Source organism: Pezoporus occidentalis, unplaced genomic scaffold, assembly GCF_034315485.1.
Source record: "Pezoporus occidentalis ecotype Australia unplaced genomic scaffold, CSIRO_AGI_Poc_V1 ctg86, whole genome shotgun sequence".
Lineage (NCBI taxonomy): Eukaryota > Metazoa > Chordata > Aves > Psittaciformes > Psittacidae > Pezoporus > Pezoporus occidentalis.
Genome location: NW_026916220.1, coordinates 7042636 through 7066069, shown reverse-complemented (window position 1 = coordinate 7066069; position 23434 = coordinate 7042636). Strand labels below are relative to the sequence as shown.

The 23434-nt window shown below is 38.5% G+C and overlaps 1 protein-coding gene across 2 annotated transcripts in view; it reads right to left on the bottom strand.

Annotated features, from left to right (window-relative positions):
* Positions 1–3211: 3211 nt before the first annotated feature.
* Positions 3212–23434, bottom strand: part of LINGO2 (leucine rich repeat and Ig domain containing 2) — a 224334-nt gene continuing 204111 nt past the window's right edge. For both annotated transcript variants that reach the window (XM_062604380.1, XM_062604381.1), the window contains one exon: positions 3212–11834. In XM_062604380.1, the coding sequence (XP_062460364.1) occupies positions 9978–11834 (1857 nt within the window). In that variant the 3' untranslated portion in view covers positions 3212–9977. The remainder of the gene's footprint in view (positions 11835–23434) is intronic.

Genomic DNA, 23434 nt, shown 5'->3' with positions numbered 1-23434 from the left:
TTCATACACTGTCGCTGCTCAGCAAGAGCATCTATTCTACAGCCATTGGAACTGCTGACTACAGGACAGTCCATTGCTGTCACCACATTGCCTTCATCTTCTGGAGTACTTTGGGCAGCAGGCATTGCATTTCTTAAAAAAAGGTTTTCTTTGATAGCAATATATTTTGCCACATACCAACCTACATGTGAAATTGGCATTCCGTCACACAGGTACGTGTGAACCATAGCTCACTGACTTCATAATCCTTAGGGAAATGGCAGAATCCTCATTTTGAAAGGTAAATACTGTTACTGTATTCTCCAGAGACTTAAGAGTCCCAGGTTTTTGACTCAAGCTCAGAAATCCTGAGTTACAGCCCTCTGCTTGCATGACTAGCTGACAGCTATGCCTTCCCCAAGTAAGGCAATGCTGACCTGATATCCTTTAGCAAAATGCATCAGCCTGCCAAACTCATGAAAGGCAATGTGAGATTCCGTAAGGTCCATTGAAAGGCAAGCTTTTGTACAAGTCAGATGGCTGTCCTGTCTCTAATCCATTTGCATGTGAAAGAAAAGTATTATCTGTAGTGCATTAGAATTGATGTACTACACAGATGCACCAAAGATTTTAGTTTTTTAAGACAAGATGTTGTTTGACTTCAGCGATAGTAATACTTTACGTAATGGATGTAATCTATTAGTCTTTGCAAATAGAGCAAAGAGCTCTCATAGTAAAAGTAAGAGATTAATTCTTCTATCATTTTCTTCCTATAATAAAATAAGTGTGCTCTCCATCACTTGTGCTTTTGAGTTATATAAATAGGAAAGTTATTGGAAAATAGCTCAGAAAAATATAACTTCCACTTAAGGACTGATGAGGTAAATATCTTCCAGCTGGTGATTACAGCTTTAACTAGCTGAATGTATTCCCTAGCTATTAATTAATAAACCAGCTCCTGCTAACCCAAATAATTTCAAAGTTACTTAGACAAGGTGCTAAGTACCGCTATCATGTAATTTCTAATGCAAGCTTTGATTTATTTTCTTTGCGACTATGCAATCCTCTATTTTGCTAACTTCTTACTGTGTTACATTTCCCATTGAATACTAAGGTTGAAACTTATCTTTCCAAGAACAGAGGCAAAATAAGAGCCTTTCATGGGGGATCTCTTATATCTAGGAAGAAGGAATTCAGACCAATTCTCCCACCCCACTAACAAGTCTGTAGAAAACAAGGTACAGTTCTGTTCAATAACTGTGTTTCTTAAACTAGTAGCTGCAGATTTATTCACACTTTCCCAGCACGATTTACCAGCCTCTGCCCTAGTCCAGATAGTGCAGGAGACTAATAAAGCCCTTTTTTATAGCGTGTCATCTTCTGCTGTATGTGTGAAGGTTTTATGGTGCAGAAAATTTGCTGTGAGTGTTCCCCCATGTGAGAATAACTCACCCTCTGTGAACTGAGTTTATTTATTCGTAAATAGTGCTATTTCCCATTTCCAACTACTTTTTTCAAATACAAAAATGTTAAACCCAGGCGTTTCTTAAAATAAACTTTGGATACCAAGATCTGTTTATTTAAAGGTTACTGTCTTACCCAATATAGGGCTACTAACTGTGAGACAAATCTAGAGTGGATCTGTGAGAGTACAAATATTCTCAAAAATTTGTGAATGTGCTTTAGAAAATTCAGGATTATTTTAATGAATTTGTCAGTGATTGCTTGATTTGATGGTGTTTTTCTCTACCCAGTTATCACAGAGAAGGTTAGTAGTTTCTTCTATATTAGATCCTGTGATTTAGGAACAGGTTCCACCTCTTGAGAGAGTGACAGGTAGTCCAAAAGAGAAAATTGAATTGCATAAAAGAAATCTAAAACTTAAGGTGGAGTAAACTTTAGTGAAAACAAACTCAGTGCAAACTCGATGTTCCCAGTGCAGTTGTAGGAGCAATGGCTCCTTTTTCATTGTCATACTGAAGGCAGTACTGTAGAATACACCAATCAAATTACAAAATTAAAAGGAAAATAAAAGAACATGAAATAAAATGGATTTTTAACATAATATATAGTTGATTTTAACCTATGGATTCATTGCATTTGACATTCTGCTGCAGAAGAGGGTACAGTGGTGCATGTTAGCCAAAACCTTTTGGAGGTGCCAAATGCAAATGCTGAAGGATAAAAGACAGACAGAAGCATGCACAAAAGAGCTCAGATTTAGTCCCTGTCTGCCTCTGCTCCCAGCAATCCATCTGGGAATCCAACATCTTCCTTTCCTGAGGTAGCAATAACAACTTTGTTTTCCCCTTCTAGTGAATAGGACCCTGATTTAGAGGTTAATGGGCTCATGGCTGATAAATCTTATTTAAGATGATCCCAGAATGCATAAGTAAAATCCTCTGTTGGTGGAAGTACCTAGCTGTGGGAGAATGGGAGTAGCAATAGTTTAGTTTATGGCCTATGTCCTTCAAAACTCATCTCTGCCATAGATTTAGTGGGTTGTGGCAAGCCACAGGGGTTTGGAATAGCTTTCAAGCTCAACAGAATCTAATTTCCATGACTTAATTTTTCTGGTGCAGTTACAGTGGAGTTTGAATACTGGTGATTTCCTTAGGAACCATGTTTCAGGTACAGATGCTCAGTACTGGTTGCTTTCCAAGTGACACACAGCTGGTGAAATCTACCTTTCTCCTGTGCTCTCCATGGTGCTAGCAAGCGGCAGGTTTTTTTCTTCCAGCATTAACTTAATTGTTATTCCCATCAGTTACCTGTATACACTGTGCAAGTGAAAGAGAGACCCCAGGCTGACTGATACTTTGCATGGGGAATAAATCCCAAACCACACTTGAATGGGACCTAAGATTTACTCTGTCTGATGGCTGCATGCAATGAAAGGGGGCTCAAGAGTTTTGGTCCTGAGGAGATTACCTGCTTTGAAGACTTGGCACTAAAGACCTTGGGTCTGGTGCTGAGAAAACTGTATTTTTGTCATCTTAGTTTCTTCCACTACCCGTTGGAAGAAAAGCAATGAGCTACAATAGGAGAAACAATGTATATTTTCTTCACTTTTAGCAGTAAATTTTGCCACTCCACGGAATTATTTATTCATGTTTCATTTTGGATAAGTATGATACACATCATGACATAAGCCCTAAAGTAACTTTTAAAATGACATTCAGGACAACTGTCTTGACAAACAAAGCTTTTTTTTTTTTTTTCAATTTTCTTCCCCCTCCCCCCATTATATTAGCATATTTTGCTCAAACATGAAGCAAACTTATGGACAAACCCAACATGTCATGTGCTTCATGGATCATAACAGCAAGACTGTTTCATTTCCCATCCATACTTATGATCATATATATTAAAATAAATTACAACACATTTTTTTCTGGTTAACCTTGTCACCTTTTCAAAACAATATACACTTAATATTTGAAATAAGAAAAGAACAAAACAAATCTAATTACTTTTTTTTTTCAACACACAAACATATACATATGAACTACATGTGCTTGCAAATAGATTTCAGTAAGTGTGATGATATTTTGATATATATGCACTATGGCATTCCCTCCCTAAACAATGAGAGACTTGCTATCATATGTACTTGCCCAGAAGCCAGCTTTCTACTGTATGGCTGTAAGCTCACCAGATTAGGGTTGTCATTTACTTTCTTCTTACACAGTGCCCACTGTAATGAAGGAAAAGTGTCATTTAATTTTATGTATCAAAATGGAGTAAGTGAATTCTTCATGAAACAATCATATTTTGTTTTCTGAAAGATCGATATTATTAACATGTATACAAGTTGACAACCATCTTCACAGCTGCCTTGAAATTTCAAGCCACTGTTCTTGGCTTGTGTGTGAGGAGATAATGTTGTTGCCTTGCAAATGCCACACATAGAAATAGGCAGACTCCTTTAAGGTTACACATTTTCTTTTCCTTTTGCCTTTTTTTTTTTTTTTTTCTTCTTCCCAGAATCTACATTTTCACATTCTCCAGCACAGTAAGCAGTGGTAAATATTAAAGCAATCTAGAATAGAAAGTATGACACAAGGTGAGAAATAACTAAAATGTAAGTTCTGCTTGTTTTCCATTATAGCCTTACTTAGTAGAAAGCGAAAAACCTAGATTTGTTTATCAAATTTCTAGTGTAACAAAGGAGTAAGAGAATGGTGTCAAGAGGATTTCTCCTGATGCATATTACCTGACTATGTTCTCAGTCTCTTGCTTCAAGACTTCTGCTTCATGATAATTTTGGTTCCATTTTGTACTCTTTTGTACCCCTCTATGATCTATTTGAATATGGATATTCTTAATTTTAAGTGGAAGTAATGTGGAACATTTTCTTGACTATTCCAGCTCTTTCCTTATTCCACTGAGACTATAAATACAGATTTTTGTTTCCAGCTGGCCTTATATCCAACCACCTGCTTCTAGTTAAAAAAGAAAAAACGACTAAGACTCATTCAACCTGCAGATTGCTTTTGGCTTGTAGCTATCTCAGTAGCAGCAGGCTCACAGAAGTTGGTTTATTTTATTTGCAGGAGGAGGTTTACCCAGGCTTTGTCTTCTTTTTTTTTATTTCTATTTTTTGGCTTGAAGAGGATTTAAGATCCTGCTTTGAGGTCTAGATTCCAAAAGCCATGTGAATATGCAGTGAAACTAAACTGAATCCAGAAATCTTTTAGCATCACAGTCATTTGAAACTGAGAAAGGAAGAGGGCAGAGCTAGAGAAAGAAAAAGGGAGCATGTATCACTGAACCAACTGGCTGTGATTCTTCTAAGCTGCCAAGGGAAATTGAGTTTGTAATTCTTATTACAGGTGATAGAAACAGGGCATCCAAATTGCTTAGCTAACTTGAGAAATCTTATTGATTCAGGGATTCTCCAGCAATCAGGCACTTTACCTTTTCCAAATGTGCTCCTTTAACTCCTTTAGGCACAATTAACTTTTAAATTACTGGATGAAAGTTTTCTTACTTCATTTTAGCACAGTCACCTAGGATACTGAAATGGGGTTAGAAAGCATGTGTCCCACATATTGTCTTATGGCAAAACTACAAATGAGCTGCAGCAGTCTGCCATTTCTAAGACACTGCTGATGCACTGGTTATTTTATTTGAGAAGACCAGAGTTACAGTTCATGGAGGAGGGACAGCCTGACTATGTGCTTCTTTCCCTGCTACTCCATGTCAAGCCACACTGGGAGCTGAAAGGACAGGAACAGACAGCAGCTGTCATGCTACCCCCAGGTAGTACTAAAATCATTAAGGGGAAAAAGGTAATTAGCAAACTGGCCAGAATAGGTTTCCTCTTCCTCACTTCTTCCTGGATGTTTCATTGCTGGGGATGGAGGTGAAACTGTAGTGTATTACACAAATATTGCCCCCTTTGAAGAAAAATGTATAAAGATTTTCCATTTTATTACTCGCTAAGGACCCTTTTTTCACAGGATGCAGTAGCAGATGAGGCAAAATAACTGTATGACAGCAGTTTCTTGGCTGTCTTTGCTAGAAGCTGCTGTTATCCTTGGGCATCCAGAAACTGCTTTCACTACTGGATTTAAACAATGATTTGCCTTTTCATGGGTTAAATGTGTGCTTCAGGCATTCACACATCCTGAATGTTTTTTGGGAAAAGTCCAGTATCTAGGACAGACATATAGGCAGGGTGTAGGAAACTCTATTTCAACATAACTTTGGTGTGATTCAGTCGCAACATGGCATACATTCCAAAGTTTCTCCACACATTTTTTTTTCCTCCTATCAAAAGGTTTAAAAGATTTTCCATTAAATATTCGTGCTGAGTTCTTACTGTGTCTCTTATGCTTCAACTACAATTTGTGGTGTGGAGGATGTAATGTGGTTTTCTTTCTTAATTTTCTTTTTGATAGTATAATTGTTACCATCATAGGTGGTGCAATACCATGATGCAAGAAATAAGGAAAAAAAGACAGCTACTGTTCACATAATAAAGGAAAACTTAAATGAGTGACAATAACATCAACTTAATAAAAAAAAAAATTGTTTAAAGAAATATCTAGTGGCATCAGCTTGTATCAACAATTCTATAGGGGGCTCAAAGTCTCCTGCCTGATCTCAATTGTACCTGGAGCTGTTGACCCTGTTGGCACCATGAGGGTGCAAAGGGTGCATGAATGGTGAGGGAAGGGGAAATAGAGGGTAAACGCAGTCTCCTAGTCTGAATCCAACTGAGCTGATGTTGTGGACTAAGCATTTCTGAAAAGAATGCTGCCAATTAATAACAAAGGAAGAAGGGTGGGGAGGGGGGAAGAGAACCAGCTCAAAACCTAAAAATAAGGCTGAGGTGGGGCACTACTTAGTCTTAATCCATTTTACACTATTGCAAAATCTTTTCTTAATACATTGCTACAGGGTCCTCTTCAGGTCACTCATGGGGAATCTGAGCACTTGTACATCCATTCATTATGAAAAAGGAGTACCAGCCTGTGGAAGTGACCATCAAAACGTATTTGTGGGAGGCTCAGCACTGGTTTTATAGAAATTATTGACTAGTTTACTGTGGTACCTGCTTTCTCAAGTCACTCTGGTGGTTTTGACATTTTCAGATTTTTCCTTTTCTGCAGAACTATTGCTGTGCCTTAGAGTCTCACTGCACTGACTCCCCAGAGTTCAGCCTTGGTCTTGTGCCAGCATGGGAGGCAGACAATATGCATGTCAGAGGTAAGGAAATACACTTCACTCCCTTTTTTAGTGGCAGATATGCACTGTCCACCTGTCTCATTGTATGATAGTGCATCCATGTGGGTCAGATACCTCCTCACGGCCCAGTCCTTTTTTCCTTTTGCAGTAAGATAAACTGTGGCGTCTCTTTGATTTCTAGCAGAAAAGAAATGACTCCTTCAAGAGGCAGAGTAGGCATTCAGCCACCCTGTTCTTAAAAGAACTGTCACAAAGGTGCTTATATAGGTCTGACCCTGATGCTGTACTCCTTATTCATCCAAAACAGCCACAGTAAGCACGTGTCCCACAAACACATACAAAGAAGACTATGTGGAGCAAGATAAAAGCTTGTCTCTGAGTCTTGCTGTTCTCCCTTCTGTTAAGAGATGCCATATGCCTTGCCAAGTCCATGGTGAAATAAATAGGCTACAAAAAGTAGAACATTGCTAGAGGCAGGAAGCAAACACTGATTCTTAAAAAACGAATACTGACTGAACTCAAGGCGATACACACAATGCTGACAGCTCTGCAAGGTGGTGCTCAGCAAGAGCAAGCGCTGATTTTCATTACCAGCACACATTTCACAGAAGTAACTAAGCACACAGCTGCTCAGGAAACCTTGCAGTGCACTAACAATGCAATCACTTTTTAGAGTCATTCTAAGGGAATAGGGGAATTCAGCAATTCGTAATTAATCCTAAAAGCACATTTTTTGATATTTCTTTTGAGATTTATTTTTTTAATTGTGTCATTTAATATGAATCAATCAGCTGCAACTGTCTAGAATTTAGACGAATTTTTGCTTCTAACATTGATTTCAACATTTAACATGAAGTGACTGTGGGGGCAATAGATTACTGTTTGAAAAAAATGACAATTACAAGGGAAAGGCACATGCAAATGTCTTCAATGGGCAGTTCAGAAACACTTTGTTTTATCCCCATTTGTTTCTTTAACTGCCCATATTAAGGTACACTAGAATTTTGGACTTCAGTGCGGTGGTTACTATATCAGCAAAAATAATTTCCCTGGTGTTAGAATTTAGTCAGGGGTTATTCCTTTGTATTAATGTTCTACAAATTGTCACAGAACAAAGAGGATTAGTCTCAAGCATCTCCATAAATCTCCAACTAAGTAGTTCAGAGCATTAAAAAAAAAAAGCAGCAAGAAAACTCACTTCTAAATTTAAAACCAGCTAAAGTGAAGAAAATTCTAACAACCCTTGCATTCTTCTTAGTCTGGCGACCTAAAAGGGAGCAGTGATGCAACCACAGATCAACCACTAAGAAAAGAGATTCTCAAAACTGCCTAGCCTTGGGTCCTACAGCTATGTCAGGGGTACACCAGGGAAGCACAGCTAGATTTTACTTTTGGCACGTTGCCCTTTATAGGAGTGGGAGATTTTTATCCTGCTTAGAAAATCTCTGCCAAAGATTGTGGATACTGATTTTATAAAACTCTACACCCCATTATAGATCAGCCTGACTTTGGTTTCAAAGTGCTGAAATTTAATTTTAAGATTGGATGCAGGTTCTGAAACCACATTAATCTGAATGTTCTGTCTTATAATATTTTTATATTAATTTTGGCTAAACATACATAGTCATTATCATCCTTGTTCCAAGTTATGTCAAACATCTATAAATTGTATTTGTTATCAGTCACTTAGCAACAAACCTATGGCTCATAATTGCTGGAAAATTGAGAGGTGGCTGAATAACTCTCTATCTTCCCATTACTGAGAATTTCAAATTAAGATCAGTAGTATCAACGATAAAGAATAAAGTTTCAGTTCTGAGCCTTTTGAGATTTGTTTTGAGACATAAAACAAACAAAAAAGGTTACTTCTACTGAACTAACATTCCACTTCTGTCTTCCCTCCATTAAAAAGCTTTCTAAAACCTGGAAAAAACTTGCCCCTCTTCCTCTAAGATACTGCCCCTGAAAGAAACATAACCACAGAGTTATTAAAATGGCATCAAGAACAGCTAAGTAATCTGTTCTTGGAAATTAGTTTTGTGTTTATCTGTTATCTACAAATATACAAGATGAGAATGACTGTGGCTAGAGGTTCATTTATCTGGCAGTATGCTAGCCTTTTTGAGGCTATCGTGTTTTAAAAGATTATTTTAGCTTTACGATCCCTGTATTATGCATGGACAACCATAGTTTACTTGGCATTGGAGAAGAGTTCGTTCCTAGTAGCAGAGGATTTGTATGTTTTAGTTTACTTTTAGAAATAGTAAGACAATCATATTTCCCAAGGATTATGTAAAATGCTTTTTTTTTCTTTTTGTCAAGTATACGGTAACATTTTAGCAGTGGCTTTGAAATTAAAATCAGGACTAACAAAAACAGCTCTCTCTCTTCAAGGTAGAACTCAGCTCCTCTATGCCAGAAATGTCTAGTGGGTTGCCTTCCCTGGGTGGGATCCAGGGCTCTGTTACAGTAAACTGGTCCAGTGTGATATCACAGATATAAAAAATATTCCATTCTGTATCAAAACTAGGCACATGCCTTATATTTATATGAAGAGAAGATCAACAGAGCTGAACATCTTTCCTCTCAACTATTCATCTCTGGCCTTCTACGTGAGGAGAAAAATATGTTATTTCTAATTGGTAACTGCAAGAGTCTAATTTGGGTTAGATGGTATTTAAAAGGAAGGTGACATCACACTTGGGTCAGTATTGGTGGATATCTAAAAGCATAACCTCTCATTTGTATTGCTTTAAAATGTACACAGTATAGATGTAGATTAAAAAACAAACAAACAAAAAACCAAAAAAACTACCAATTTTTTGTGGTGTAGAACCAACTAGAAGGGGTGATGAAAGATTTTATCAAATGAGATCTATAGATACAAATTTCACTGTAGAGTATGTTTTAGACAAATGTGTCTTTTTCCTTAAGTATGTAAATCCTACACTGTAGGCTTTTTTTTTTGTTTTTTTTTTTTTTTCCTTTTATTTTTGTAGTGGTAGAAAATGTTGAACAATTGTCCATGAGCATGAGCCAGTGGTTCATTGCTGATATCCCCAGAATGCCAATATTTGCAATGCAAACAGTTAGTACAATTTCCCAGTTCTATGAAAGGCCCTGACATATCTGCCTCAAGGTCTGGAGGCTCTGCTGTATAACCACAAATAGTCTTTCCATTTTCATGTAACCTTTTGATACAGTGACAGCTGCATTAAGCTGCATCTGCCTAGCAATTCCACATGCCAGGCTGGTTTAATTGGTTTTAATGCCACAGAAAAAGCACTGCTAGCAAAATACCATCAAATCATTTTCATATTGAACCTCCGTGGTCCAGTAACCTCCCCTTCAATCACAGCACCATTGTTTTTGCGAGGGACATACTCAAGGTCAATGCTGGTTTTGTGTTTGCCTTTCCCTCGGCTCCACACAAAAAGAAGGAGGAAACAAAATAAAACCACTCCAAGGAATGTGAAACAGCCCATAGCTGTTGACACCAATATTGTCTTAAGGTCCAGAGAGAAGGTGTTTGCATTAGTTCCATTGGAACTTGTGTCATTGGAGTCTGTCATATACATGGGGGTCCTGTTGGCGTAAAGGAAACGGTCTGAGGTAAACCCCTTTACCATAAGGGAAGCCGAATAGGTGTCGTTCCCAGCTGCGTTACTTGCAATACAAACATAGACCCCAGTGTCCTGGTCTTGAGCAAATCGGATCTCCAGGGTGCCATCTCCTAACACAGTGGCTCTTCCATTAGATTTAGCTGTGATCAGCCTCCGACGTGGGGTAACCCAGGATATGGTAGGTTGCGGATCCCCGTCAGCGTTGCACATCAACTGCACTGTCTGCCCTTCTTCCACTACCAGGTACTGCAACTTCTTGTCTTGTATCTTGGGCTTCTTACAGGTGAAGTAAAAGGAAAGAGCTGTGCTGTGAAAGTCTTTGAATGACCTCTCTTTGACACTGTCTGGGCCAGCACACATTGGTGGCTGGCTGCCAAACTGCAAAGTGGGTTGCCTTTGTAAAATCCAAAGGAGACGGCAGTCACAGGCTAGAGGGTTGTTGTTAATGCAGAGGACCTCAAGGCTTTTAGGAGAATGGAATACATTCTCTTCTAGGGTTTCTAGCAGGTTTTGGGACACATTAAGCACGCGCAAGAATCGGAGCCCTTGGAAAGCATGTGATTCAATGGTACGTAGCTGGGCCCCCACCATGTGGAGTTCCTGCAGGCGCACTAAATCTGAAAGCATGCCTGCTTCAATGGTGCTGATAGGATTGTAAGAGAGGTTTAGATGCGTCAGGTAAACCAGATGTTTAAAAGCAGAGTAAGGTACTGCAGACAGGTTGGTGTTGGTGATAGAAAGAGAAGTGAGGTTGAGACCATACAGACTGTTGGCAGGTAGCATGTCCAGGAGGGGCCAGGCCTCTATCTCTAGGTTTTTCAGGCGAAAAAGTCTTTTAAAGGCATATGCCGGCAAAGAGTTAATGTTGAGCTGTTTCAGATGCAGACTGATAAGATTGTGGAGGTGAGAAAGAGCTTCTGTTGGTACAGCTGTGAGGTTGCATCTTTCCAGGGTGAGCTGCTCCAGGCTAAGCAGTCCACTAAAGGCCCTGTGTGATATATAAACCAAATCATTGTCCCCAACCTCCAGGGATTTCAGGTTATGTAGATCTTGGAACATGTAGTCAAGCAAAATGACAATCTTGTTTTCACTTATATCAAGCTTTGTTAAGTTTGACAACCCAGTGAACACCCCAAGGGGGACCAGCTTCAGACGGTTTCCTTTGAGCCTCAAGGAGCGCAAGTTGAAGAGGTTGTTAAAGGCTCCAGGCTCCACATTAGCGACTATATTGTCACTGAGGTCAATCTCCTCCAGCAAGGGGTACGATGTGAATTCCTCAGGGTTGACAGTCTTCAGTCGGTTCTTGCTGAGGTCCAAGATTTTGGTCTCAATGGGAATGCCCTCTGGGATGGACATCAGACGCCGTCGGTGACAGCTGACAGACTTGTTCTGTGCTGAGCATTCACAGCGGGCTGGGCAGCCTATGGTGTTGCCTGCGAAGACTAGCAGCACAGCCAGACCCAAGAAAGGCTGCCAGCATGATACAGCTGTGTGATGCATGACTCCACTGATCCGGTCTAACCCTCCGTCACGGGCCTGTGGGGATAAGGATGGGAAAGGGGAGAAGTTAAGTCTGTAGTTAAAGGAGATCTCTGCCAGTTTTACAGAACCATTTCAAAGCAGGCACATGTGTTTTCACTAGAACCAAAACAATAAAACCTATTGTGAATGGCGAGAGCAACAAAAAACAGATTTTTCCTTACTATCACCAGGCTTGTTGAAGGATCTGTTTATCCAGTGTTTCCCCTCCAGATGTAAGAGGAGATAAAACAGCTTTTCCTACTGCAAAAACTAAAGGAGGCTTTTCTCACTCTCAGTGGGTCTCCTAGAACTAAAGCAGAGATAAACACCATACACTGTACAAATAGGACTAATCATGTTTATGGAAGGTTTACGGCATTGGGCCTCTGTGAGGTGGTATGAAACTAGGTTTTTTGCCTTCCTATTCACAACAGCATCGTAAGGCAAACCTTAATGATGTTTTATCTTCAAGAAAAGGAGCTCCTTTAACAATGAAAAGATTCCTTTTAACATTTATTGCATACATTATAGCTATAAATAGATGGAGCTTGTTCGCACATACATGTACACAATGGCTCAGATGAGGAAGGAAGAACTCCTGCATCTCTAATTACAATTTGCATTAAGGACAAATTAATTCTTTGCTTTTACTGCACACAGAGATTTTACATGATTTTTAGAACCAAACACCCAAGAAGGTTTTATAGAATATGTCTTTGTACTTCCAAGATATGGAAACTAACTCTGAGGGACAAAAATAGCAAGACAAGATGAGCTGGCTGTGTTTAAGCAGCACAGTGTCCAAAGAAGCACAAAAGATTCCATGGAAATCGCAGTTAGTAAGAGATATATTCATTCTCGCCTTCAGGTTAAAACGAGGATAGCAGAAGACACGATAACCTCTATAAAATTAACTATGCTTCTCCAAAGGTTCTACTTCACAGGTTTAGTCACCAAAGGCAAGGACTCTTTCAATGGAGGTGACTAAATGAAGACACTCATTAACCCATTTCAAAAGAAGGAAAAAAAGAAAAAAAAGAATACTGAAGGTGCTCATCAAAGGAGGGTGTGTCTGAGACACTTGGAGAGTAAGTCATGCTGCAAGCAAGGACTGGGGGAAGTGCCTTAACTCCTGTGGTACAGCCAACTGCATGAGGCCATGGACTAGTACTGGGAGTCAGGCTTCATAGCATTTATAAAACCTAAAAGCCAGCTCAGGCCTTGTGAGATCTCTTCCTAACTGGTTAATTTGAGCTTCATTTTAGCGGTACTTGTACAATTATTTACATAACTCTTGCCTGCAACTTCCTCTCAGGTCTGGAGAGATGAGTATCACCCAGCTGGTCCTACACACAATGACAAAATTAGCCAGTGCCTAGGCATTCGCTGCCTGACCTGCATCTTTCTCCTTTGAGAATCATCTGGCTTAAGATGATCACTTAAGAATTTTTCAACTTAATTTTGAGTCAAGTTTTGTTTGTGTGCAGTCACGTGGATTGTTTATCATGAAAGAAATCCCCCTGTACACACAGAAGGATTCACAGATTTAAACAAATATGGTATAACTAAATTAGTGCTGCAAACAGACAGGTATATTAGCAAATAAGCTGTCTGAAACACATAAAAATAATATTGAGTAAAACCTTAGACTGATGAAGAAGAAACTCTGACTAGTAACTGCTGCAACAGCACCACACTCCTCACAAACAGCTTGGGATGTGATAACATATAAGTCATCCTGTCTGAGGGAGGAGGGCTGTCCTCTGAGATTGTGGATGATAAGAAGGGTGGGGATTCAACATGTGAGAAAAATAGTAGGTACTTGGATCTGCTTATGTTACCGTATCATTAACAATTCTCAACAGAAACTGTGTGGTTCGGATGGACTAAGTAATGAACAGCTGTTGTGCTTTGACTGTTAAAAACTTAATTGGGTGGACAAGAAATTATCTTGGAGCTTCGTAGAAATAGTGTTCTCTGCTTGACCATAGATGAATGGTGCTCATATTACTCCTCTCATTACTGCGGAAGAATATAACCCTTGACTGATGCAGCTTCTTCTATCTACTCTAATGCTTCTATGCAGAGACTACTACGAGGCAAATTGCATGCTGTTTTTGTGATGTAGTCTGGGGACCTGGATGAAGGCTATGCTTTATTATGCTACCTATAAAAGCACATTTCAACTTTGTCCTAGATGGATAACCTGCTGAGATTCGTTTAGTTTTCCCCTTAAGTTGTAGTCTTGCAAGTAACTATTGCTAGTTATGTCCAGCTGTGACAAAGGTTTTCAGAGATAAACTTCACTTCATTAGGCACTAAGTTAAAGCTAGAAATCTATAGGGGTCTGTGAGCTAGGTGTTTGCAATGAATTCAGATCAAAGGGGTTTTCGAGCTCCCTGATCAGAGCTCAGTCTGTGAGATTAGCGCTTTCATACTGATACTTCTAGCACACAGAGAATTAATTTCCTATCTTACTCACCTAACGTATGAAGCACAAAGTAAACAGGTTCAGTGGAAGACAAGCACCCCTGGAGTGTTCATTTTAGACACCAAAAATATGAAATGCTTTTTGCAGCTATCCAAGCCAGCTGGTATCTGAAACTTTTAAGGAGTATGAAGTAGAGGATGGACAGTATAAAAGATGATAAAAGAATTTTATTTTTACTGTGGCTGGAATAAATAAAGCACTTCAAGCATTAACAGTTGCCTTCTGCAAGACCACGTGCACACAAATGAGGACTGATTATGCATTTATCTGTAAGAGTGCATGCATGTTTGTATATGCAGGCAAACAAGAGTTAGAACTGAGATTTAAACTGGAGTAAATTACACATCAATAAAGAAAAATATATATTTAAGCACAAGTCAGGAAAACAAAGATTACTTGGATCAATAAGTATAGGTTAGAAAAAAAATATAAATTAAAGGGATAATTTAAATTTACATTGACTTAGGTAATAATTCAATACTTCATGGTAACCACATCTGAGACTACACCCTTAGCGTTGAACTGCTTTGTGCAAAATGAATTTATCTTCATTATGCAAAGAATGTAATCTTACCTTATTGTACAAATAATGAATGAAAGATAAAAAGGTCTAGCAAAGCAAATATGGGCAATTTAAAGATTTCTGACTCTTTGCAGGACAAGATGAATGTTGGAAGAAGCTGATAGTAAACTTCGACCAACTATTGCAGATGTTCCATTTAGAATTTGACAAACGTGATGTGGTATTTTCAAAACATTTCTTTAGACTTCTGGGACGTTAATTAATTGGCAACCTCATTGGCACTGTGCTGAACTGTCAGTGCTACTGTTCAACATGGCATCTTTCATTCATGCTTAAACAACCAGCACTACATACTTCATCTTTTGCCAGTATAGGAATTCCCTCTAAATGTCTGCAGGATTACCCCATTATCCTTCTTTGCATCCCTCTGTACAACTTTTCTTCACTGTGATGCATACAAGAAAGTAAAGTATAGTGCATGCATACAAGCATATATATATATATACATAAGTGTAAGCTAAAAGTATCATCTTTTTGCTCTGTGATTGTTCTACCTTTTGCACTGTGGAGTACTTCTCTAAAATTATGGCTTGTTAGCACAAAATTTCTAAGTATATACTAAATAATTATGCACTGGCAATTTTCATATGCTTGAAAGTGACTATGAGAACATGTAAAATTTTCCTGAACTTTGAGGTATTACATTTTGATACACTATGGACAATGAAATATACCATGGTATTCCTTATTAAAAAAATAAAAATTAGCTAACTACCTCCTTATCTGTCTTTCTCTGCTTCTGTTTCTTCAGTCCAAAGTCAAGAGTCAAGTTACTGTTAGCTGATGCTCCTTTTCAACACAGGACCTCAGTAAAAGTTCAGCCATACAATTAAGAAAGCTCATTAAAGTTATTAGTTAATACTTCCATGTGATCTCACCCAAACCAGCCATCTCTACTGCTTTGAAATGCAAATCATTTTTCACAAAGTTCTGTGGCTTTGAATGCACCCATCAATACTTTACAAGAATGTGTATATACCATACCCCATAGCTTTTAAATTGAAGAGCTATAATAAAGAATAAATACAAAGTAACCTGATGATCCCTCAGAATGTGGTACAATTCTGAGTATCATGCCATGCCAAAGTGGTATTATATCATTTCTCCCTCTCCCCCTGACTAATATTGAAGCCTTTACAGTTAAAAGATGGAATGCATTTAACTAGGCTCCACCGGATGTTCCAGTACCACAGGGGACCAGGCTTTGGACAGAGAAGATGAGTCAGAAGATCTGTTTCTGTCGTTAGCTGCATGCTTGACCCTCCAACTTCATAGTTTGATCTCACCTTCTCCCATCCCCCTCTCCCCTCACCCTTTCTCTCAGCCTTTAGGTCAACAAAAAATCCAGTGGCTCATACCAGAAATCAAAATTTTTCATATGTTGAGGTCACTTAACACATTCTCTTATAAGATTCACTTTTTTTACTCACAAACTTATCTTTCAGCTACCTACCACAATGATTTGGAAGACCAGATGATCTGGCTTCCCTGCACTCTTCTCTGATGCTGGACCTGACCAGGTAAGGGAAGGGAGGGTGAGGAGTCCCTCCTGCTGAACTGCACCAAGGTGGCAATTGTGGCAAGTTTTGCCCAGAGGATGAATGTGAACAGGCTGGCACTATGACAAACTGAGATGGTTTTACGGACAGCCAAAAAGAAACACAAAAATGTTAGACGCTTATGAATGTTCTTACAGTGAGACACAATGCCACAAAAAGGATGAGTGAAATCCTGACTGTGGCATTTTCTGACAAGACTGTGCAACCCTGACATTCTTCCTATCATTCTTCCAATGTAAGAGCCAATGTGTAGCAAAGGCTTTGTATTACCAGGTCTTGTGCCAGGAAATTATCTAAGCTTGGAGTATGGATCCCAGGGTGTATCACAAGCCTGCCTATACACTCTCCAAAGGAGGACTTTTTTTTAAATCAGAGCATCTCAAAAATGATTCAAGTGAACTATGGTGGTCTAACTTCCCTGCCTCTTTAATCAAGTTATTTTGCTTATGCAGAGAGTTTGTTCTCCTTCCCTTCATGGATCTCTTAAACATCTCAGTGTTTAAATAAAGTGCAAAACACTAAGTAGCAGTCTATCTGTATTCCAATAATTAATAGATTACATGAAACCTTGAATAGCAACTGCAGCAGCAACAAGAAACACAAGTCTGACAATTCATTGAATCGGAAACAAAGTTTTGATTCAATTTTTCTGCAGTCCTGGCTTCATTCTCTACTAAGTCCTAAGGAAAAGCTTCATGGGCTAACAACAGCCCAGAAACTACAGGCATGTTACAAATTTTTTTTTTTCCTTTCTTTTTTCAGAAGAAACAGTATTTGTTTTCAACAGTACCCTGGTTATACTTAAGACTGAGACCCAGACCTGTCTGCCATTATTACAGACAGAAATAATCAAAAAAACAAAACCAAGCAAACCCAAACAACCCCCCACCCCCCAAAAAAAAAACAACCCATGAAAAGCTAAACAAAACAAGAAAAAAAAACCCAACAACCAGAGGAACCTTTTGAAAGGCTTTCCAACTATTATTATTGTAAGACCGGTTAAGATCTTTGCACCAGGTGTTATAAAACTAGACAAGTTGGTACAGCTTTTTTCTCCAAATGCTTAGATTATTGTTCGAATGAAAGTGAAAGAAGAAGAGAAGCAGGTGTGCCAAATAACAGAACGTAAGAAAATTATAATGATAAATTCATATGATTATACAAATTACCCATACAAGGCTTAGAAATACAGACCGTCTGAAATTAAGCAAAGTAATGAATCCACCAGTACACATTCTGTTCTTAACCCAATGTTTTTAAGATTGATTTACCAATTTATTGCAGTTGTCACAGACAAAGAAATTTGAAGGAAAAGATAATAAACCTTAAGGATTAGCTCACAAGAGATAATTTATGCATAAATGACAGGAAAAGAAAGTGAAGATATTTGCAAGAATTGTACACAAAAATGACACTGATAGTAAATTGAAGGGGAAGAAGTTTACAGAAAGCTTATATGACCTGTTACATGAAGGGGTGTAGAAGAGATTTGAGGTAAAGTAAAACTCAGATTTTTTTGCATATGTTAATGATATAAGTCAACCATTCAGGCAAGGTAAATCTACTATCATAACCACACAACTGATTGCCTTATAAAATTTGCAAATATTTCCAGAGAAACAGCTTTTGACAAAGAATTATTAGTTGAATAAATAATACTACTGCGCTTAGTGTATCTTTTCTGTCATCTATTCCTTCCAAATGCAGAATCAAAATTTTGAAAGGTACGACTGCTTATGCCAAATTGTTCACTCATCTTTAGTAAACAGGATCTCTACTTTACTGGTGAAAAGTGATGTCACTAATCGCTAAGTATTCAGTGGCAAAAAAGAAGAATAACACTCTTAGGATAAATATGGATGTGTTGATGCACTTGAACACGGTAACACAATAATGAAGAAGGATACAGACTTATGTCTCTGAAAACAGTGCAGCTTCTTGGTAGTTTGATGTTGAGGTTGCTTAGTAATGGAAGAACACCCAACTGTTGTATCTAAACTCCATACCTACACTTGCTGCTAAGTATATCTGCATGGTAGTTCACTGAGCTATGTGTGACTTCAAAATGATGCATACTATATTAAAAGAGTCCACATTTTTCTGAAGTTGCTTTAACCCTAACTAATACTAAGCAAAAATTCATCAAGCTCTGATTCACTGATGGTTCTTGAAAGATTTTAATATTGTAGATACTGAGAATGACTTATCACAGGGGATGAAATGTAGTTACTGTAGTATTGGAGGGAAAACCATACAACAGAAAGGAAAGATCTAAAGCTCTTGGAGAAAGTGTAATTCATAAGAATAAATTCCTTTTTTAAGTTAGGATTCATTATTTCAAAGCAGACCTTATGTTTCATAGTGTACCTAGGCAGGTGAACCATATAAAACCTCTGCTGCCATGAACAGGACATTGAACAAGAGGATGTTAAATACCATACTTGCTTTTCATAGATGCACTAATTAATGCAGTCTGAATAAATTAACTCAAAACTAAATCAGCAGGAAGGCCAACTGCATTAGAATCATAGAATAGTTAGGGTTAGAAAGGACCTTAAGATCATCTAGTTCCAACCCCCTGCCATGGGCAGGGACACCTCACACTAAACCATGTCACCCAAGGCTTCATCCAACCTGGCCTTGAACACTGCCAGGGATGGAGCATTCACAACCTCCCTGGGCAACCCATTCCAGTGCCTCACCACCCTTACTGTAAAGAATTTCTTCCTTATATCCAACCTAAACTTCCCCTGTTTAAGTTTTAACCCATTACCCCTTGTCCTGTCACTCCAGTCCCTAATGAAGAGTCCCTCCCCAGCATCCCTATAGGCCCCCTTCAGATACTGGAAGGCTGCTATGAGGTCTCCATGCAGCCTTCTCTTCTCCAGGCTGAACAGCCCCAACTTGCTCAGCCTGTCTTCATACGGGAGGTGCTCCAGTCCCCTGATCATCCTCGTGGCCCTCCTCTGGACTTGTTTCAACAGTTCCATGTCCTTTATATGTTGAGGACACCAGAACTGCACACAATACTCCAGGTGAGGTCTCACGAGAGCAGAGTAGAGGGGCAGGATCACCTCCTTTGACCTGCTGGTCATGCTCCTTTTGATGCAGCCCAGGACTGATTAAAGAGAAGGAAGAGAAGCTTTTGTCAACAGCAGTTTTACATTTAAATATTATCTTTCTTCATCCTGGAAGAAACAGTCTTTCTTCTAAAACTGTCTTGGCATGGAAGTAAAGATGACACCCCTGTTAACCTGGACAGTATCTCTTATGTTGAAAAACAGGGATGGAATTCCCTCTGAAATTTTTATTCTAACATTTAGCTGCTCCTCAGCTTCAAAGAGTGGAGATCTTGATGATGGAAAGCTAATGGAAAACAAAAAGGAAGATGATTGAAATTTGGGCCAGTATCAGGCTTTTTAGGGCTAGTACATTCAAGCACAATTCAATCCCACTTCAAAAATCTATTTAGGAAGCCACAAGCAATCCACACTGGTTCTAGGAAATCTCAAGAAAGGTTCTTGATATAACCTGTCATAAATGGAGGTTTCCTTCAAACATCTGCATGTTAAAGTCCAGAGATATCTATAGCTGCTAGAAATAATGAACTGTTTTGGTAATGTGCTGACTTTCACATTGTGTAAACAGACACACAGTGTTAACTTTAACAATATAGTTTGCAAGGTTCTGCAAATTAGCATAATTTCATCTTTTCTACATTTAATACTAAAAGATCTTGGTTATCTCATCCACATACTATAAGAAATCTAGGTGACAGAGACCTTATTGGTTGTTAGGAAAGTCAGATGGATTAATGTGCCATCTGCATTTAAAGCAGATTTTTTTGCCTTTTTTTTTTTCTTGTAGGTGCTCTGTGTAAATACTGAAAAAGGCAAAAGGGAGACCAAAACTGCACAGTGCTCCACAGGGTATGGACCTGACAGAGCTGATTTTTAATCCTCTGACTGCAGTCATCAAGAAGGGTTTCAAACAATTTAAATCTACCCACTTGGGTCCCTGCATTTTTTTTCTCACAGCAGCATGGAGTCTGGTGAGAAATCATAGTATGTAAAGGCTAAAGCCTCTACACAGACTGTGCCCAGCAAAGCTAAAAGATCAGTCAACTAGTATTACAATTTCTGCTGTTGCTTCATAACACAACTCAAAGCATATTTAGCCAAAAGACCCTGTATTTTTAAGAAACCTTTTTAGCTATGTACATCTGAAAAACCAAATGCATTTTGCAAGACTAACATTCACCCATCTTGGCTGGAGCCAGATACAATTTAAAGTTTATAGCTCCAACTATTTGAAAATGGCTAAAAATTGAATTAAACTGTTCAATTAACTTTTGTGCTAAGGCAAGAACTTCAAAAGTTTGTGGGTACAGCATGTGTGTGGTGGGGAGACAAACCTGTAACACTCATAATTACAGCAGAATGTATCAGCTGATACGAGTTAAAAAATAAACCCATCAAATGTGTGGTTTTCTTACACTTCAGTAAGCGTGTTTGCATGTTCTACTGCACTGAAACCCTATCAGTCAAAACAAGGGGCATAATTGATGGGGACTGTCTCCATACTGTCATATGCAAGGCCTTCAGAGCACAGCATTGAAGCAAGCTGCTGAGCTCTCTGATGCTGCTTTTTGTAGACTGCTAGAGTAGCCAGAGTCTGCAGAGACAGTACAGGAGCTGCAGCATTATATTTGGTACATTAAAAATAAGTGAAAGAGAATAAACACATTTCTTAGTCCTAGTCAGAAAGCCCTCTATTGGTACAATGACATCAGTTCAGAGTGGCTATCCTAGCAGAAAATTGTGACCAGCACTCAGAGGTGGCACAAAGCAAAGAATGGATATATTTCAACTCATTGGTCAACACTAATAGGTTATTCAGGAAGAAACTGTGTGATAGTCCTAACTGTAGCCACTTAATGGCTCAGAAAAGGAATATACCCTAAGGACAGTTGTACAGAGCTACTGCACTCTGAATTAAAATAGAGTTGATCATAACGCATAGACATGAGAGAAAAAGAAAATAGTGAATTGCCATGGGGATTTCCTGTTTGCTAAAGGCATTTTTAAAATATATTCAGACACAAAATCAGCATGCAAGAAGGGTCAAGGCAGGACATTCAGAAATAAGATCTGACATGTTGACAGGTGAACAAGAGACAACCATTAATCTCTGCTTTAGTCAAATCCATACTTCATGAATGTTGCTGCAGATATTGTCAGCATGAGCTGAACAAAGCCACGATATTCAGAGAATGAAGAAGAGAGAGACAGAATGTGGAAGACACAAAATACTTGAAATTCAATTTTTTTTCATCTGGGTCAGAGTCATAATGAAGCCCTTGATTTGAGCCTGGCCCACTGTAGAGCTCTTGGTGTCAGAGCAGTGCTGTAGGTAGCTTTGAAATGAAAGCAGTCAGAAAGATGCTAACTCTTGTATGCTTCATGGCCAAACTACTCTTGTTACATTTGAAACCCATTCTTCTGAGTATTTACTGCCACCCACTTGCTTGAAATCTGTACCCACATTTGCTAGGGTGCTGCTAGCAACTTTCCAAGAGCTTTCCAAACCCTGGCAATAGAATCAGTTGCCTAATGACTTTTGTGACTTTGTCTCTATACCAGTTTCTTTGGAAGTTAAGAGGGATTTCCTGAAAACCTGCATCTCATTCAGTTGGTATCAGACCTGATGAAGACACTTCTTGTACAAGGTAGAGCTTCTGCTTGAATTAGTATGTATTTGGTAAATATTTCCTTTAATTATTAGTAAAAGGAATGCTACACTTGCTTCAGATATAAACCTAAACTATACTCACATCACATTTGGTGCAGTTTTCCTCCTAGTTTACATCTGCAGACTTCAGGTCAAAGATGAAGCTTTAGCTTACAGTACAGTTTCTATCTCGTCCTATAGCAGTACATAAAACTCTACAAAAATCAGATGTGATTTTCTCTTGAAAAATATTTTTTTTTTGTTGAAAAACTGTTTTCCAATAAAATTGTTCTTTTTTATTTTCCCCCCAGACATTTCTACAACAGTTGCGTTCCATTTAAAACATAATACTCTTTCAAGAAACAGTTTCAACGGATACTTTTCAACCAGTTCTATGTCCATACATACTAGCACACGCAAAACTGCACAGATGCTTAGAAGTCTTTAAGATCATTGCTTATATTGTCTGTAATAATGCTCTCTGAGAATAACACGCTTGTCCTTGTCCTAAACAGCTTTCTGTTGCCAGAGGACTTTCAAATGGCCTAATTAAAAAAAATAAAATGAAAACTGAATGCTTGAATCTGCATGGATACATCTATCCATAATGATGTCTCAGTTTTATTTTTAATTAAAAGCTCATTAATATCAAAGACAACTGTAAGAAACCCAGACAAGACCATATCATTTGAGATCTTAAGACTGAAGGCACCCATGCTATTGACTGAAATTCACTTACTCAAAAGCCTCTGTAGGTGCTGTGTGAAACAAAGTTTTATACTACAGCAAGCACTGATATACTTCTTGATGAGGGTTGTATGTAATATTTTACTCTTTCAGGTACTTTCTAGCTCTGAAATGTCACTTAGGCCAAACAGTAGTTGGAACAAAATAAGAAAAGGAGAACTGAAGGGGGGGGGAATTGGTTCACTCTAAAAAGCATATTTTCACTATTATTGGACATCGGAGCGGGGAATGAAGTGCAAACAAGGAGGATACATGAACAGGAAAGGATGTACACAGATCTTCCTGCATCTTCTCCAGTGGAAGATAACTTGCATGTCTGTGCTGTTTCTGAGCAGACACTATCATAAATGCAAAGTCTCTGTAAATACTGAGGAAAAATAAAAGAGACATTTGTTTTACTTGTATCCTGAGAAGATTATGCCTTCTGAATTTGGAGGTGAAAGGACAGCTACAAATCAAAGGTTGCTGGCAATTTTCCTCTGTTCTGAAATATCTGACATGAATT